The 16,799-nt window shown below is 41.6% G+C and overlaps 1 protein-coding gene across 1 annotated transcript; it reads right to left on the minus strand.

Annotated features, from left to right (window-relative positions):
- Positions 1–3,468: 3,468 nt before the first annotated feature.
- LOC104331552 (alpha-1-antitrypsin-like) lies at positions 3,469–9,424 on the minus strand. Its single transcript, XM_075426326.1, has 5 exons — positions 9,307–9,424; positions 7,008–7,677; positions 5,261–5,531; positions 4,459–4,606; positions 3,469–3,742 (listed from the first exon to the last, which is right to left on the minus strand). The coding sequence occupies exons 2-5, from the start codon at positions 7,663–7,665 to the stop codon at positions 3,551–3,553; spliced, it is 1,269 nt and encodes a 422-aa protein (XP_075282441.1). The 5' UTR covers positions 7,666–7,677; positions 9,307–9,424; the 3' UTR covers positions 3,469–3,550.
- Between the last annotated feature and the right edge of the window lie 7,375 nt (positions 9,425–16,799).

The following is a 16,799-nucleotide window of genomic DNA, read 5'->3' on the forward strand; positions in this document are numbered from 1 at the left end:
ACGCTCTTCACCGAAGTGAGAGGCTAGGTGCGGCTAGGTTTAAATTCTGAGTGATGTCCAATTTGCCACTACCATTCCAGTCGCGTGTAATATTTATATTAAACTACCACGATTCTGGATACACTAAGAGCAGTCCGCACCTTCAGTCCAGTCGTGCTCATGAATTAGCAGGGCCGCATTTGGTTGCGTTCAGTGAGACACTGTGACAACTGGCTACTTAAACAGTGCAGTTTTATTTGTGCAACAGGTAAATAGGTTTTTTGAATTGCCGGTGATAGTGACTGTCTGCAAGAAAGCACGTGCAAATATAAAACACGTGAAAAGGTTATAAATAATAACACAGCCTGGCTATAAACATTAGGGAGTAACTATTCCCGAGAAAAGCGCTTAGTTTAAGTCTCACCCAAGGCGTCTCAAGGGGGGGAGAAGCAAGGCTCAGCCCGTCGGCCAATCCTGGTTGTTGGAGGCAGTCTGAGGTGGAGTTTCCCTTGACTTGCTCACAGTGTTATCTTCGTTTTCTCCGAATATCTTCTTCTCCCTGGCTATTTTTATATTCTTTCTACCTTGAAGGTGGAGTTTGAGTGACTTTAGTCATACATACCTTTTATCATGATTGGTGTAAAATTTTCTCGCTTCACATTTAAAAGTATAGTTTACAAAAAATCGAGAGTGCTGACTCGAAGAGGGGTGGTCGCACCTCGGAGGCGGATAGCCTTTGGGATGGAGGTGTGTTTTGGTATTAAAATGATATTAAAACAAGCAAAGTTCATGAGAGGGTAGCACTTTGGCAAGGTTTCGAAAACCTGTTGGCTCAGGGGGCCAGATGAGATGCTGATCAGTTCTAGAGAACCATTTCTTCCTGCTTTATCATCACGGAGCAGGGCCACGGAGTATCCACTCCGTTCCGTCCTCTATGGTACATTGCAGGGAGTTGCTGTATTAGTGGATTCCTCACATGTCTGCTGCAGCTGTGTTCCATCCTCAGAGCTCCTTTTGATTTCATGCTTTTCCTCAATGGGTGAACACTGCTATGTTTTTCATATAAACCTTAATTTTCAGATGTTAAACCTTAATTTTACTAATAATTCCACAGCGTGGGCAGGGCATGATTTCCAATAAGCAGCCCAGATGTCTTGCAGGGTCAGAGTTAAGCAATGTATCAGGTATAGTGTGGCCAGAAGGAGTAGGAAAGTGATTGTGCCACTGTACTCGGCACTGGTGAGGCTGCTCCTCAAGTACTGTGTTCAGTTTTGGGCCCCTCACTACAGGAAGGACATTGAGGTGCTGGAGCATGTCCAGAGAAAATCAATGAGGCTGGTGAAAGGTCTAGAGAACAAGTCTTACAAGGAATGGCTGAGGGAACTGGAGCTGTTTAGTGTGGAGAAGAGGAGGCTGAGGGAAGACCTCATTGCTCTCTACAACTAACTGAAAGGAGGTTTTAGTGAGGTGGATGTTGCTCTCTTCTCCCAAGTAATTTGCGATATGACCAGATGAAATGGCCGCAAGTTGCATCAGGGGAGGTTCAGATTAGGTAGTAGGAAAAATTTCTTTATTGAAAGAGTGGTCAGGCATTGGAACAGGATGCCCGGGGAAGTGGTTGGAGTCACCATCCCTGGAGGTGTTCAAAAAACGTGTAGATGTGGCACTTTGGGACATGGTTTAGTAGGCATGGTGGTGTTGGGGTGACGGTTGGACTTGATGATCTTAGAGGTCTTTTCCAACCTTCATGATTCTATGATTCTATAACATGGGTATGAGCTGTGATGAGCCAGTTGACCTCATGGCTAGAGAACAGACATTGGAGCACTTTAATTACTAACATACATGTAAACTCTGGGGATATAATGAATCTCAATGTTTGTTTCACCCCTTCCAGGTATTCATACCCTATCCCTTCTGAACTTCTATTTGTTGATGAAACACAAAATTAAATCTATATAGCAATGCCAGTAGCACCTTTTGGGTTGCTACCCAACTAAAATATTCCCCAGCTCTGATTTAGCCATTGCTTCCACACAGGATGCTTGTGAAGAGTTTGTTACTTTAAAGGGGGACTCAAAGAAGCAAACATAATGTGGGTGGATGTCATCAGCTGTAAATGTTGTATATGAGAGCATGGCAAAAGACTTGACCTTCAAAGGAAGTGCCTAGGCCTGGTCTGAAAGTGACTGACTCCCCCAACGTGTGGTTTGAAGCTGTGCCTCCATCTTGCTAGAAGCCCTGCCAGTGTCACAAGATATCATTGCTTCAGCCATCACCCACTCGACAGTGTAGTTTGCAGAGGGTTCATTAGGATTTATCTGCTATTCTCCATCCAAGGAAGGGCAGACCTGGATTTCCATCTTCCAGGCCAGTATCCTTACCAGCACTCCAGGTCCAATGCTAGCTCTCTTCAGGCAGGGTTCAGCCTGACCAGCCTGGAGTTTAGGTTATTGGAGGTATGGGATTGACTGCCATCAGGAAAGGGAGGGGGTCTGAATATGAATATTCCTGAACATCCTGTACCCAAGGCAAATGCTACCTAACTGCACAGACTGGTGTGTGCAGGTAACAGCTGCCTTGAAGAGGCTGGACTCTACAGCGTAGCTCCCTCTCAGGTACTAATTGCTCTATTATCAAACTGACCTCATGGCCCTATAGACTCAAACTTCTGATTTAAAAAATTAAACTCCTGATCACCTAACCTGGTATATTTAAAGAAATTGTATGAGGTTCAGACACTGGGAAAAGTCTGGGTTTTTTAACCAAAGTCTATGCTGCTGTGCCCTTGAGCAGTGTTAAATACATTTGTCACTGTCAAACATCTGCTGTTGATCTCACAGGATGTAACAGGGAGGGAGTCAGGCTGACACCACACCAGACTGGCTGTGTTTCTGTCAGCACACGTCCCTTTTCTTGTTGCTCCAGATCCTCACAAGTGCCAAGCCTTGGCTCTGGATTTTGACACTGACTTGGATCCATAAGGCTGTGTAAGGAGAGAGATGTCAAATTGGCACAGACATCCTCAGAGAGGCAAGTAAACATTTTCTCACAGAAATAAAATATGACCTTTCTCCATCAATGTCATCCATGTGGAAGAGAAGAGCTAAGATATCCCTGAGGGGACTGCATTTCTATTTTAAATTTTCATGTCAGCCCTCCAGCACAAGGACCTGGAGAGAGCTGGCAGCAGCTGCAGCAAACATCAGCATTTTCTTTCCTTCCTGCCCACAAGTCAGGAGTGGGCACTTTGTTCAATCTTTATTCACTTAAAATGTTTTAGACTGATTCTCTCAGATGGATACTTACCTTGTTTTTCAAAGATGATGTACACTGGTCATTAAAAGGCTGATTTATAAAATTCTTCGTAATTCACAAACAGGTGTATCTCAGTGTTTATTTTCCACTGAGGGAGGAAGCAAGAACAGTGTTTTTAAGAATGGCCACACTCTTACTTCATTTCTTTGGAAAAAGAAAAATGTTAGTAACTGTTTTGATATAATTTTAATCACATGGAACTATAATTGCATGAAGAATGCAATTCAAATCAATAAAACCAGCCACTGACCAGTCATTTTTCAGTTGGGTTTACAATTTTTCCCATGAAGAGTATGCTCTGAGTGTATTGATCAACAATCAAGAGCAAGAATGGACGGTTGAATTTAACAGCAGGAGGAACAGAATGAGGAAGAAAATCTGTGCCAGTGACTGCTGCGGCCTCTGTGCCGTTCTCGTGAATCTTCAGCAGGGCCTTGTGAGCAGCCTACAGCGAAATACAGCAAGAATTAATGTATGTGTAAGATGGGGTGTGAAATGATTATCACTAAGTTAATTCTGCCTTTCACAAAAACATCTGGTAGGGCAGGAGTCAGGAAGATGGCCGCTATAGCCCGTGCTAGTTGGTGGTCTTAATAAGCAAATATTCTCATATTCAGAGTTCCTCAACACAAGTGTATTCAACACAGACTTTAAGGACTGCACACCTTGTGGAATTAGCTGAAAGTAGGATATTCAAGCAAATTCACAGAGTGGCAGCTTCAGAGGGAAAGGAAGCTGGGCTCCAGAACTGCTCCCCATATATCCCTAATAGCACTCGCATTACAGTTTAACCAGTAGAAATTCAACCTTGATACCATTTTTTCTTTTAAATTATTGTTGGGCATTTTTAATCCTTTTGTTTTACTAGTCCCAACACAGATATCCACGGGCACTCTTTTCACACGCAGAAAATGGGCGGTGTTTATTTTCTGGGACAAATGCTACACTCCTCCCAACCTTTGCCTGTCAGAAGGAAGAGAGTTCCCTTATCTCCAGATCTTGGAGATGTCTGAGAGAGTTTACAGCTATTTTATCTGCTAAATGTTCTAGTTCAGAGTATCAGCCAGCCCCAGCAATATGTAAAATTTCACAGCTTAGCTTAGGGCAAGACGACTGGATATCGAGGAATCCATGGACCATTGTTTCTCCTGACAAACTTACTTTTGAAACTTTCACATCAGGCTTTCCTGTGATTCCAGACAGATCAGCCCGGTCAGAAAACACATCAGTTACACCCAAATTCATGAACAGCTTCTTTAAATCATAGGTGCCTGAAATCCATAGTTTTGGAATATACACTTCTATCCTCCTGTCAAACCAAAAAAATTACAGTAGTTATTGCAATCGAAGCATGCCTTGTACTGAAGACTCCCAACTTCATGGTATTTCTGTGCTAAAATGTTAGTCTTATCATCTGAAAAAGGTGACAACAAAAAGAGCATGGGAAGATGATGGTCTGGAGGATGGGAAAGGAGAACAACATCAGTTGGGCTTTGTTATATGGTCTGCAACACAGTCCCTTGATGGGAGAGCAGGCAGCGGTGGTGTCAGCATTTTTGGGACTAAGTTTGAGTTCTCTTTCCAGCCTTGAAAGTTTTTGTTTTGGAATTCACACTCCAGTCCCTCTGAGGGATAAGATTGTTATGTCTCAGTATTACAACTCTTAACTCATTTTGCTTGAGACAAGGGAAACGGAGACACTTACCATCAACTAGAAAATGTGTGTGGAAAAAAAAATAAATTTCCTAGCTCACAGTTCTATTCCTTCATCACAAGGCAATGCTGATTTTAATTTTTGCTGAAAGTGTCAAATCATCAAATCATTTGGTCTGTCCCTTTATACCTATTCCGTTGCTTAAATCTGCAATCAACAGCAAAGGCTAGTAACTGTGAAACCTGATCAGAGAATTCAGACTTTGGATTCTGACTACCTTGAATCATCAAATCAGAATTCTATACTTACTGTCTTTCAAGTGATTTTTCCCATTTAGACACAGTGTCTTTTGTCAGGGCGTCTTCTAACTGTTTCATTTTTCCTTCATTGGGAAGGATAAATAATGCTGCAACATCTCCCTTGTAAGGAATCTGCACCACATTGCAAGATAGCTTCTTGTCAGAGTAAGTTTTATAAAATCCATCTCGAGTCATCATCTTCACTTCAACTGATGTCTTTGCATTCACATGGAAATAATCCTTGTGAGTCCCCTTAATGTTGAAAGGATTTTCCCAGTAGGCTTAAAACCAAAAAGAAAGAACGTGATCAAATGCTTATTTCAAGGAAGATGTATTAATAATACACCCATATCTGAAGATTTACACTCATGCTTGAACACCAAAGGTATTCCAAGTTTATTAAAGATCATGTTCCCCGTCATCTTTGTTGTACTGTGTTCAGCAATAACTAAATATCCGAGGTTAAATTTCATATGGACTTGTACAACACCTTTCTAAGCCAGATAAATTAAATGAAGTAACTTCATCGTATTACCTTATGTTTTATTTGAAGAAAATGAAAGCTGACCAGGAGCCAATGAGTTACTTTCTGGTTTCAGAATATTGCTTGTAAAGAAAGTTCCACAGAGATGTCTGCCTTTTGAAAGGTAGCATGTTAAGCTCCTTCCATGCTTTTTCATATGTTCTTCATTTTGTAGTACTAAGGAAAAGCTTACATGCAAGAACAACCCAAACTTTTGGGCCTGATCATAACTGCATTACAGCAAATGGAATAGGGCTTCAGGGGCTTTAATCTTCAAAATCGTTTTCTCTTGATGTTTATTCAACAGAATTTTCTATGATATTTTATTTTCTATTAAGTCAAGTCATTCACTGAATAAATACACAGGGATCACATCTTGCCATTCTGGAAGCATGTTCTCTTTTTTTTTTTTTATATTGAATAGACATAAAAGAAAATTGAAAAGTAAATAAAGGAATGTAAAGTCCACAGTACTCTGATTACTTTATAAGTTTGAGCTTTCCTCCCTGTTCCCCCAGTAAAAAACATATACTCCAGTATCATACAGAAATGCTTAGACTAGGTCATCTGAGACTAGGGTACCCAAATTTAATAAAGTACTTCAAATAAAATTTATTTTGCAGTAAGTTCACCTATTTCGAAACATGCCTTTCTGGGTGGTAAATTCCATGTATGCCCTACATGCTGCTACAAATATAACATCTGAGAGGAACTTAATAATTGCCAAAGCAGTGCATTTGCGAGTACCTCTTGGGATATATACGATGTGATGAGAAGCTGTAGAATATTTAGACTCCAACTCCGGAGGTACCTACCCATTTAATAGGCATGGACTGTAAGTAAAATAAAGTATTAGGCAATTTTTCTTAATCTGCACCTTTGGAATTTTGCTACTTCACACAGCATGTGAAAACATTGTAATTTTTTAAAAAATAAGAAGATAAAGTCTGACAGAAAAATTTACAAACGCATAAATCTGTTGTGCTCTGGCAATTCCCTAGAATTTGAAGATTGCAAATAAATGAACTTTTATGCTTAGGAGCCTAAACATATGCTATAAAAATGTAGATGTGGAAGAGATTTCGAAGAGTGAGAACTTTCAGTGTTCCTTGTCGTAATAGCCTAGTCGTAACACTAGCCTTTCTTTTAAAAATAATTCAGAAGTAATCTGGGGTATTTGGTTTAGTGCAGGTGAAACTGCGATACTGCAGTAAGTAACACCTATGTAACTTACCTTTGAAATAAATGTAGTTAACAATTACCATTAGAGTGTTTGGATCAAGATCTTTAAGTATTTGGTTTATATTCCCATGGGTTATGTTATTTATATGCTCATTAATCTCTTTTTTAGCTTCAGTGGAATTCTGGAAGTTACTAGAAATAACTTTTCCTTTGTACAGTTTTTTGATGTCCTTCAGAAACATTTTCAGTGGCTTCAGGTGTTTGTCCATGAACATGGTGTTCCCCATACTGAGTTGCACCTGGCTGCCAGGGCGGTTCAGCAGGAGGAGGAGGTGACGAAAGCCATTGTGTATCTCCTCCTCCCGGGTGTTGGTGAGATTAAAGGCCAGCCCTTCCAGCACTTGAGCCTGACTGGTAGCTCTGGAGCCCAGGGCCAGCAATGCAAAGGCGATGGAGATGCTGACTGGGGAAAAGAAAATGTTCTTGCCAGGTTCTTGGATGGTTGCTTGCCTGTAAAACCGGAAGGCAAAGTCTGTGTTGCTGGGGACTATCTGTTGGCAGGACTCAAGAGGATCTCCCTCACGGGGATGCTGCTCCTGGGAGTCAGTTGCCTTGGACTTGTCATTGTGGTGGTCAGTGTGGGTCAGGCTTTGGACAGTGAGGTGAAGCATGGTCACCAGCAAGCACAGCAGAAGGGTAGCCTTCATCATCCTTTGCAGCTACTGTGTGGACAAAGAACGAAATAGTCTTGGATGCTGGAGGTCAGCTGTGTTAATATTTCATCTTTCATTTCTATCTCCTGCTACCTTCAACAGCTATGTGGTAATCACTGTTACCTCGAGACCTGCTCCTTTACTATGGAAGTGTTTTTTTAAAGCCTTGTCCTTCTGAGTTTATCTGTAATTCCTATCCATTGCTGCCTACTTCAGGTCTGCTTTGTTCCAGCTGCAGAAGTCCCTTATTACTGGAGAAAGAAACACATGAGTATTACAGTAAAATAAGGTTCAGAAGGAAAGAACAAGTGAAAAGGCTTTTTTTTTCCCCCCTCTGTGTAAATCCATTTTATGGTAAGGCAGCACATTGGAAGCAACTCTTAATTCTTTTATGTTTATCTCTAAGAACTCTCAGGATTATTAGGCTATTAGTGATTGAATGAGGCTTACATCAAATGACAGTGCTATGTCAATGGAAAACAATACGAGATTGCAGCACTCAAAAGTGGCATTCTTTCTCTCGTTCCTGACTCATTTTTATATATAAAGTGACTAACCGAAAGAGAGCTGGTAAAAATTTTCTGCTTCCATACCTGATTAGATCAGAATAGGTTGCTTTGATTTAAGCAACCACTCACGTGATACATGTCTTTCAGATGGATTCCTCTCTGTATGTACCCCCTCAACCTGGTCATGGGAGGGTGAAGTCACTGATGTGGTCTTGGCCTCTATTGTCTTTCCAAAATAGCCCCATGGCCGGAGTAATGCTGAGCAAAGAGCCTGGGTCAAGGCATCTTGGCCACCTCTGATAACTGTGACCATTTTTTTGTTTGTTTGTTTATTGCTTTACCTTTTACGGGTTAGACCAAGAACATGTTGGGATGGTTTGTACTGTGTAGGATGTTTAACCAGTCAGAAAACAGGTAAGAGATATTCCAATTAAATATTGTATTAATGACTAGAAAAGCAACTTCAAATAGCCTTCACCTAGTGTGCTACTTGAAGTGGAACAGCTTCAGGGAAGATCACGTGAGCTACCTGCTCACCCCCCAGTCACTGGCAAAGGCACTCAGAGACACCAGTTCAGTAGAGCAGATGAGATATTTATTGGGATTTCCCACACCCTGTGTCTGATTGCTAAGTTATGGGTGAAAAGGAGCCATCTTGTCCTTCCACAGCTTTGCTCTGTGACATCTGAGTAAATCAGGACTTACAGGATAGGCTGGCATCACAAAATAAATTTGTGAATCCTGTCTGGACCATGTTGGTGTAAATAAGAGAGCTCACTCACCTCAGTTTTTAGTTATCTGGTTGTAAGCTTAGGGAATAGTAATAATGATAAAAAGTAAGATGGACAGTTGGGAAGTCAGAATACTTCCCCCTTGTTAATGAAACAGAATTCCTCTAGATGTGAAAAAGCAATTTGGGATAGATATTCAGAGCAGAGTTATAATCTGTGGAGCTGCTATGATATATCTCTACAATTTGCTATTCAATATTTCTTGAAATCAAGTTCTGCTGTCATTTGAGTGCTTAGAAACCAGGTTTCACCCTTGAAAGCAGATGTGCTTCATGACTCACTAGCTAAATCCTGTACAGCTGCACCAGAATTGTTAAGGTAAAGATAACAGTACTTACATTACATTCAGAAGTGTCTTGCTCTCGCATGGGTTTTGCTGTCTCTTGCTGCTTCACTCATACTGCTGTTTTCCTCTGTTAAACATTACACAGCTTCAAATACGTATTACCTAGAAGGACAAATCTGAATGCTGATGAAGCTGGTGTTCTTGGACATCATAGGCATGTGTCCACATCTCTCCAAACAGAGAACAAAGACCCCGGGGCCCAGTTGGTCAGCAGAGTGGAGCGTTACATCCCAGAGAGTGTGCAACTCTAAGCAAATATTTATTGGAAATGATATTTCTGTGCCAAGGGTGGCTACTTTGCCCTATACCCTAGGTGCGATGGAGATAACTGTTCATCTGGAGACAAGTAATTTTGCCCAGCACTAAGCTCTGAAGGCCAGGGTCAGGGCGAGGGAGCTGTAGGGAGCACCACTTGTGCTCAGCTGTGTTACCCAGCCTACTGGACTCTATTTAAGTGTCAGTAGCTCATCTTTTATTTCTACACAGTAGAGACCCCACTACTTAGAAGCCAATGAGTCCTCCTGGCTTCGTTAATAAAGTGGGTACCTCATTCATTCATATAAGAATGGTGAATTTTAGTTGTCTGTAGCATGATAATCTTGTAATCTTTCAGAAACAGTGTCTCCTCACAACCTAATAATTCTCTCTGTATCTCTGTTAAGGACCACCTAATGTATCAAGATCTAAACAGTACTTGATGTAGACTTCAGCACTTGAAAAAGATGTAAATATGTGCCATCGCAGTGAGTGCCCAAACATGATACTGAGCAAATGTAACTGTGTAAAAAACCAGTACCTACGGCACAGTCCCAAATCTCTCAAAGAATAGGAAATAACAGAAGAGAGCAACTCAGTAACATTAACCAGTAACAAATTGAGAGAGTCTCAAACAAGAAGTGTTAACCTTTTTGTAAAGGTGTATTTCAGTTACCTGGGTTTCTTCCAAAGAAAGGTAAATGCTGTGAAGCTGGCTGACCAGCGTTCATGGCTGGACGACTTCTTTAGACGCATGGTTTGATCAGCCAGCCAGGACAATGCCTGCCTAGTCTGTTTATGCCCCTGCTGCACCTGTAAGATTTGTTACCATCTGCTCAGGAAGTGGCTGCATGATTCCCTGGATCATGAGGAGCCAAGGAGCTGTGTCAGTGAAACACTGTAAGCACAACTGTTCCCAGTCCCCAGCTGTGCTGCTTTCAGAGGTATTCTTTATCCACGGGGATCCATGGCCTGGGTCATGCAGCTAGGTTCTCTGCACAGTACCTACAGCCTCAGCTCTCTGTTTTTTTTTTTTTCAGCATACAGCTGAACTCTGCGTGCTTGTTTTAGATATAGCCAAAGCTTGCTGTTAAGCACTTTGGTTTAGAATTTGTATGTTTTTTTCACTAGAGTACCAGTTGCTGCTGTCCACTGGAGTGCTTGTGTAGGTCAGGTGAGACTTGAACGAGAAGACTGTTCTGTTTTGACAGGCACAAACCCACTGCATTTGAATTAAATGAGTTTATAAGCTAGAATGCTTGATTGCACAAATGCAGTCTTTCAGGAAAAAAGTGAGATGCTCACAGTGCTCCAAGACAGTCAGGCTACTGGCTGCTCTGTGCTACTCTTTTAGTCATACAGCAGAGCAGCATTAAGCATTTACACTTCTGTTAATTACATGGATCAAAACAAAATTATTTGAGGATGCAGATAAATGCTGATGAAACTATTTTCTATCCACATGTAGCCATGCAAAGCAGGTAGGAGTCAGTCGTCGCAGGGCCAGTTGGCTTTAATGTTTGTTGTCCCCAAGTAGGCATAATTGCCAGAGGTAAACACACTTTGGAGAGAAGAGGGCCACAGCCACAAGCAGCTGTTTTACCAGATATACCTTCCTACCTTATTGCCAGCTAATGACACAGGTGCTAAAACATCTCCTGAGGTATGAGGCCTGCCATGGTGTCCTGGTTTCAGCTGGGATAGAGTTAATTTTCTTCCCAGTAGCTGCTGTGTTTTGGATTTAGTATGAAAGGAGTGTTGATAATACACTGATGTTTTTAGCTGTTGCTAAGACATCAAGGACCTTTTTTCAGTTTCCCATGTTAGGCTATAGCAGGCATGAGGGAGCACAGCCAGGCAGCTAACCCAAGCTGAACAATGAAAATATACCATACCATACACATCATGCTCAGCTTATAAACAGGAGTTGGCTTGGGCATGAACTTTTTCCATGAACTTGATCTTTTCTGTGAGTTCAATCTTTTCTGTGAGTTTGCAAGCTCTGCAAAATCCAGGAGTTCCATGGAATCTGTGAGTTCTGCAATCACTGCCCAGGGACTGGCTGTCAATCAGTTGTCAGGTGGTGAGAAAAATTGTATTGTGTATAGCTTGTTTTGCATATTCTTTATTATTATTATTTCATCTGTTGTCTTATTAAACTGTGGTTGTCTCAACCCACAAGTTTTACTTTTTATCCCCTCTGCTCCCCATCTGACTGAGGGGTGGAGGAGCAAATGAGCAGCTGCGTGGTCCTAGTTGCTGGCTGCTGGGTTAAACCACAACACTTGAGGCTTTAGTTTCCTGACTGTGCAGCTCGGACACCTGCTACAATGTGCTAAACCAAGCTAAGTTTCTGTTCTGTGAAAAGCAGAACAGAAGAGGTAATTAACACGCCATTCAATTTTTTTTTTTTAAATTTTTATTTTTTCCCCCAAAATGAACTTAGCATCAATTCAGAAACAGTCTCATGCTCAGAGGCTTTATTTGAGCCTTGGTTTAGTCACATCAGAAGAAGCCTGGGCAGTGGAGTCTACTGTGCAGCTGCACGGCCAGCTGAAGAGGAAGGTAGCAAGAGAGACTCAATGCTGCAAAGAAGAGTTGTATGCAAGGGTTGGGGGTAACTCTGGATTCCCTGCATAACTCTGAGGTGAACCAAAACATGCTTCTGTACAGTGAGAAAACCATGGCAGAGACACAAATGCAAATGCTTTTGCTGTTGAGACGTTCATCTGTATTATTATTTTGCTGAAATTCAACGTGGATTGATTATGAAACTCTTTCAAAATCTGCCTCTCTTGCCGAGTTTCAGCATCCATGCAGGGACAAGAATGACTCTCACACATTGATACAATGCACAGCCGATTTGATTTATTGGTCCGCTTGTGTGGTTATATACATTTTTCATATCTGCACATGCAATCACTCTTATTCGGATAGGCTACAGACATAAATCACGCGCTGTTCACGCACCCCATATTCCCTTATGACTGGTAAGTATGCACTAGCGCTAATAGCAACAGACCGCCTCCACGTCCTTGAACACATCTTGTTTTTGCTAACCCACATCATGTTTATTCTTAGCTGTCCTTTCCAGCAGCCTGTCCAGCTATGCTAACTGTTTCACTTAAGCGGCCTAGTCATGCTAACTCTCAAACTACATCAACCCCAACACTCTCTTTGCTTCAATTATCAGTGCTCTCATGAGGAGGTGGCTTGAAGAAGAGGTCCATTGCCCTATCAGGGGGATCAGCAGAGGTTCTACAAGCCAACAGCTGGTCTACCACAGGCCTGATTCTTGAGAGATTAACCTGAAAAATGTGCCTACACTGCCACTTTGATTTACACCTTAGTTCATTCCTGACCATCTGACTGTACTCATACTATTCTAGTCCAAGTGTCTCTGGTATGAGCTGCCTATCTCCTTTCATCAGCAAATCTTGCAACCTCAGGTAGCCCCAGCCATACCCTACAGAATCCAATGCCCACCCTCAGCATCACTCTATATAAACATTTTCTCGGGCTATTATATCACTCTCCTGTTACTTTGGGAACTCTGAAAGAAAGGCAAAGCAAAACTAGAAATGATAATGTCTCAAGGCAGCAGAATGTCAGCCTTGGCTGAGGGAAGACTCGGACCAAGTTCTTGCAGAGCCCACAAAGCCACCCCACTCCAGAAGATCTGTAACATCCACATTATGTGTCACATATCTGGTATAAACAAGAACCACTCTGTATCAGCTGACCCAAGGATATCTCCATGTCCTGTCCACAAAGACAGTATACACACTGCCAAAATTCACCATTGCTTACCCCAGCACCAAACTCTAGCTGAAACGATACAGTCGCTGTGGTGGAGCCAGAGACGGGCTCTGGAGCAGTGGTCAGTGTTAGGCTGAAGAGCCTACATAGAGTAGGTTTTGCAGACATACGTGGTTGCAGTCAGATCTTCCCACGAATTTCTATTCTTACAACAGGACTAAGAAGTCTGCCTGCTACTGGCCTTCAAGTCAGCAGGGAAGGAGGATGCATGGAAGATAAGCCACCCTCAGCCGGGTGGTGGTTCACGTAAGAATCTTCCCTGCATTTCTTTTTCCAAAAACATTTGTCTTAGCTCTGTAATCCCATTTGACAGATCCTGCATGCTTGTTTATACTGTAGATGCAGATTAATGAGACCTCTAAGTCAGGAGCTTGTTACTTTAATGAGTCTTTAATATAATAATTTGCATAATCTGAGAGGTAAACATGTCCATTTCAAACAACTCCCAACTAGAGAACCACAGTAAGAAACACTACTCAGTTACAGAGATGCGCAAAATTGTTTCATTTCCATTTTCATATTGCAAAGCCTTGAAGATAATATTTCAGCTCTAAAACCTGAGAAAAAAAGGATACAATCCCATTTTATTTCATTCATTAAACCCTCAAAAGTGTCCTTTCTGTGTATAGTATTTATTCATTTAGAGGAAAACTGTAGAATTTAAGTATTTTACTGAGTTTTCTGTGTCATGTGGAAAGAAAACTTCTTACACTAGAATGGCTGGAAACAGATTTTCTATATCCATGTTTATGAACCAAAAAAACAGTCTTAATAATAATCTGTACTTCATGCTTACATTTGGCAGAAGCTTGAAAGAATTGTTAAGGTGCTTGATGTTTGCTGTCTGCAGAGTTTCAGCATCCGTGCAGGGACAGGAATGACTCTCACACATTGATGCAATGCACAGTCAGTTCACTTTATTGCTCTGCTTGCATGGTTATATACATTTTCCATATCTGCACACGCAATCACGCTTATTCGGATAGGCTACAGACATAAATCACGTGCTGTTCACGCACCCCATATTCCCTTATGATTGGTAAGTATGCACTAGCGCTAATAGCAACAGACCGCCTCCACGTGCTTGAACACATCTTGTTTTTGCTAACCCACATCATGTGCACTATCAGAACTTTCTCAATGACTATTCTTAGCTGTTTTTTCCAGCGGCCTGTTTAGTTATGCTAACTGTTTCACTTAAGCGGCCTAGTCGTGCTAACTCTCAAGCTACATCAACCCCAATAGCTGTCCAAGCCATGTTTTTATCTAGGAGCTCTGCTGTGACTTACAGAGTGTAATTTTAAGACCAGCTTTGAAAACTGTAGTTACACTAGTGGAAAGTTTGTCCATGGAGAAGTCTTACTGGTCCTAAGTAGCTCTTCTTTAACCTTTTTTATGGGTAGTAATGATGGGCTTAAAAGAGATTTTTTAAAAACAGTAGCATAAAACCTGACATTGACATGCAAACACAACTTTAAGTTGCACTAAAATGTCTCTCACTGGCTTGTTTTATTTTTCTCATTAGCACATTTACTAAAGAAACACATTTTTGCTCTTAGCTCTAATATAAACACAGTTCGTGTGTGTTGCGAAAGAGCGGTTAGGTCACTTACATGATCATTCCAAGGTTTTGCAAGAAAGGATTTTACTGAAAATTTGGAAAATGTGATCTTACAGAGTGTGTTGGCAAGGTTCACTCTATTACTGATCAAATGACTGGAATACAAAATCAAAAGGGGTTTTATATAGAAAATTATTTATAGAGTGTAAGAAAAGTGTGTAAGGGGATAGGAAGACCATCCCGTTGAGTCACCAGCTTCAGACTGAACCTCCTTACTTTTTAAAGTCCTTCTCAGAGGGGATCCGAGGTATGGCTGGATCCAGAACCGACCCTAGACCACAGTGTTTTGTGTCTAAGGAATATGTTTGTGTGTTCACAGTTTGGAGAGAGAGAGAGTTACAGGAAGTCAGCAGTTATTAATCACTAGTTAACATTTACTAAATGATTAAGCAGAATTTGCTATTGCAGTCACAGTAATAGAATATTATGTTGAATCGGTACACTCACACCAAAATTCCCCTCGAGTTCAGTTAAATAATCACTTCAAATAAAATGATTTCTCAGTGGGCAAAGGTTGAGTCTCAAGGAGATCAGCCCAGGTGAAGCCGACAGAGTTCGAGATACTCTAAGAAGCATCCCACTCAGAGGGAGTTACTGGGTACAACCCACTGCAGACCAGACAAACTCAGAGAGCCTTCTTTGGTACCCCTGTTTATAGGGTCTCAAGATGATTGGCTTTAGGCATCAGTATTTTTCCATCCTGGTCTCAATCCACATGATGTAATCCCAAGGCGGTAGCTATACAACTCCAGTACCAACCAGAACGTATAATTCTGCAGGCAGGTACAACTCCAGGCATCAGTGGTTCCAGGCATTGTCAGGGAGTATCTGATCAACCCAACTCACTGCTCTTGCACAATGACAAGGAAAGTTCCAGGTTGTCCCAAATCACTGCCCCCATTCAGAGACATGAAAAATGGCTCATCACACCAGCTAGCCATTCTTACCATGTAAGCAAGATTACAATGCTGGCTAATCTGGGGGTGCCAGGTGTGACCAGTCATGCCAGCTAGCTATTCTTGTAGGGTACAATGCTGGCTGGTTTCAGGATCACCAGGTGAGGGGTGCTGCACCACCACAGTGTGCAAGGTGGTTCTGATCTGGTGTATTGTGTTTATACTTTCATGGGAGACAATCATGTTGATTTTTGTAATGGATACTAAAGAGAAGTCTAGCCTCATGTTTTTGCTTGGTTAGGGCTGTAAGAATTGGTGAATTCCTGTGGACACTTACACAGTGGCTGTTCAATGAGCCGTGCCTAACAAAGTGAGAAGGTTTAATCAGCCCAACCTAATCTGACAGTTTGCTGCTGGCACACTATCTGTTGGTATAGCTGGCTAGTGATGCATATATGTATATGAAATAAAGATCACTACTTGCAAGTTTTCTTTGCTTTTCAAGTATTGTGTGGTTGAATTCTTGCAATTTCAAGGTGTCTTCTCATACAAATGTTGCTTCCCTCTGTCCAGTTTAAAAACGGGTCTCAGTAACTAAGATTAACATGTTTAACATTTTGAGTTCTGACAGAGTCTGTTTTCAAGCTAAACACTGGCAATGTTCATACAAAATTCATATTTTGGTTGTCTGCATATGTCACACGTTTGGATCACCTAAGAAATGACAGTCCATATGGCCAAGCCCCCAAGCCTGTGACATCTCCAGCATGTATTGTGTTGGAGTGCAACAGCCCTGAGTACAGTGCAGAGCTAGGCTTCTCAAGGCAGCATTAGGCCTGCAAAGAGGCAGTCACAGGATTAAGTTTACAGCATCTTTGTATATACTTTAAAAAT

This window comes from Opisthocomus hoazin, chromosome 7 (assembly GCF_030867145.1).
Source record: "Opisthocomus hoazin isolate bOpiHoa1 chromosome 7, bOpiHoa1.hap1, whole genome shotgun sequence".
NCBI classification, from domain to species: Eukaryota; Metazoa; Chordata; class Aves; order Opisthocomiformes; family Opisthocomidae; genus Opisthocomus; species Opisthocomus hoazin.

Excerpts from the sequence above, each read along its gene's own strand:
- LOC104331552 (XM_075426326.1), bottom strand. The coding sequence starts at position 7,665 with ATGATGAAGGCTACCCTTCTGCTGTGCTTGCTGGTGACCATGCTTCAC. Across the intron at positions 5,532-7,007 it reads TAACTACATTTATTTCAAAG|CCTACTGGGAAAATCCTTTC; the intron begins GTAAGTTACATA and ends TTTGGTTTTAAG. Across the intron at positions 4,607-5,260 it reads GAAAAATCACTTGAAAGACA|GAGGATAGAAGTGTATATTC; the intron begins GTAAGTATAGAA and ends TTGGTTTGACAG.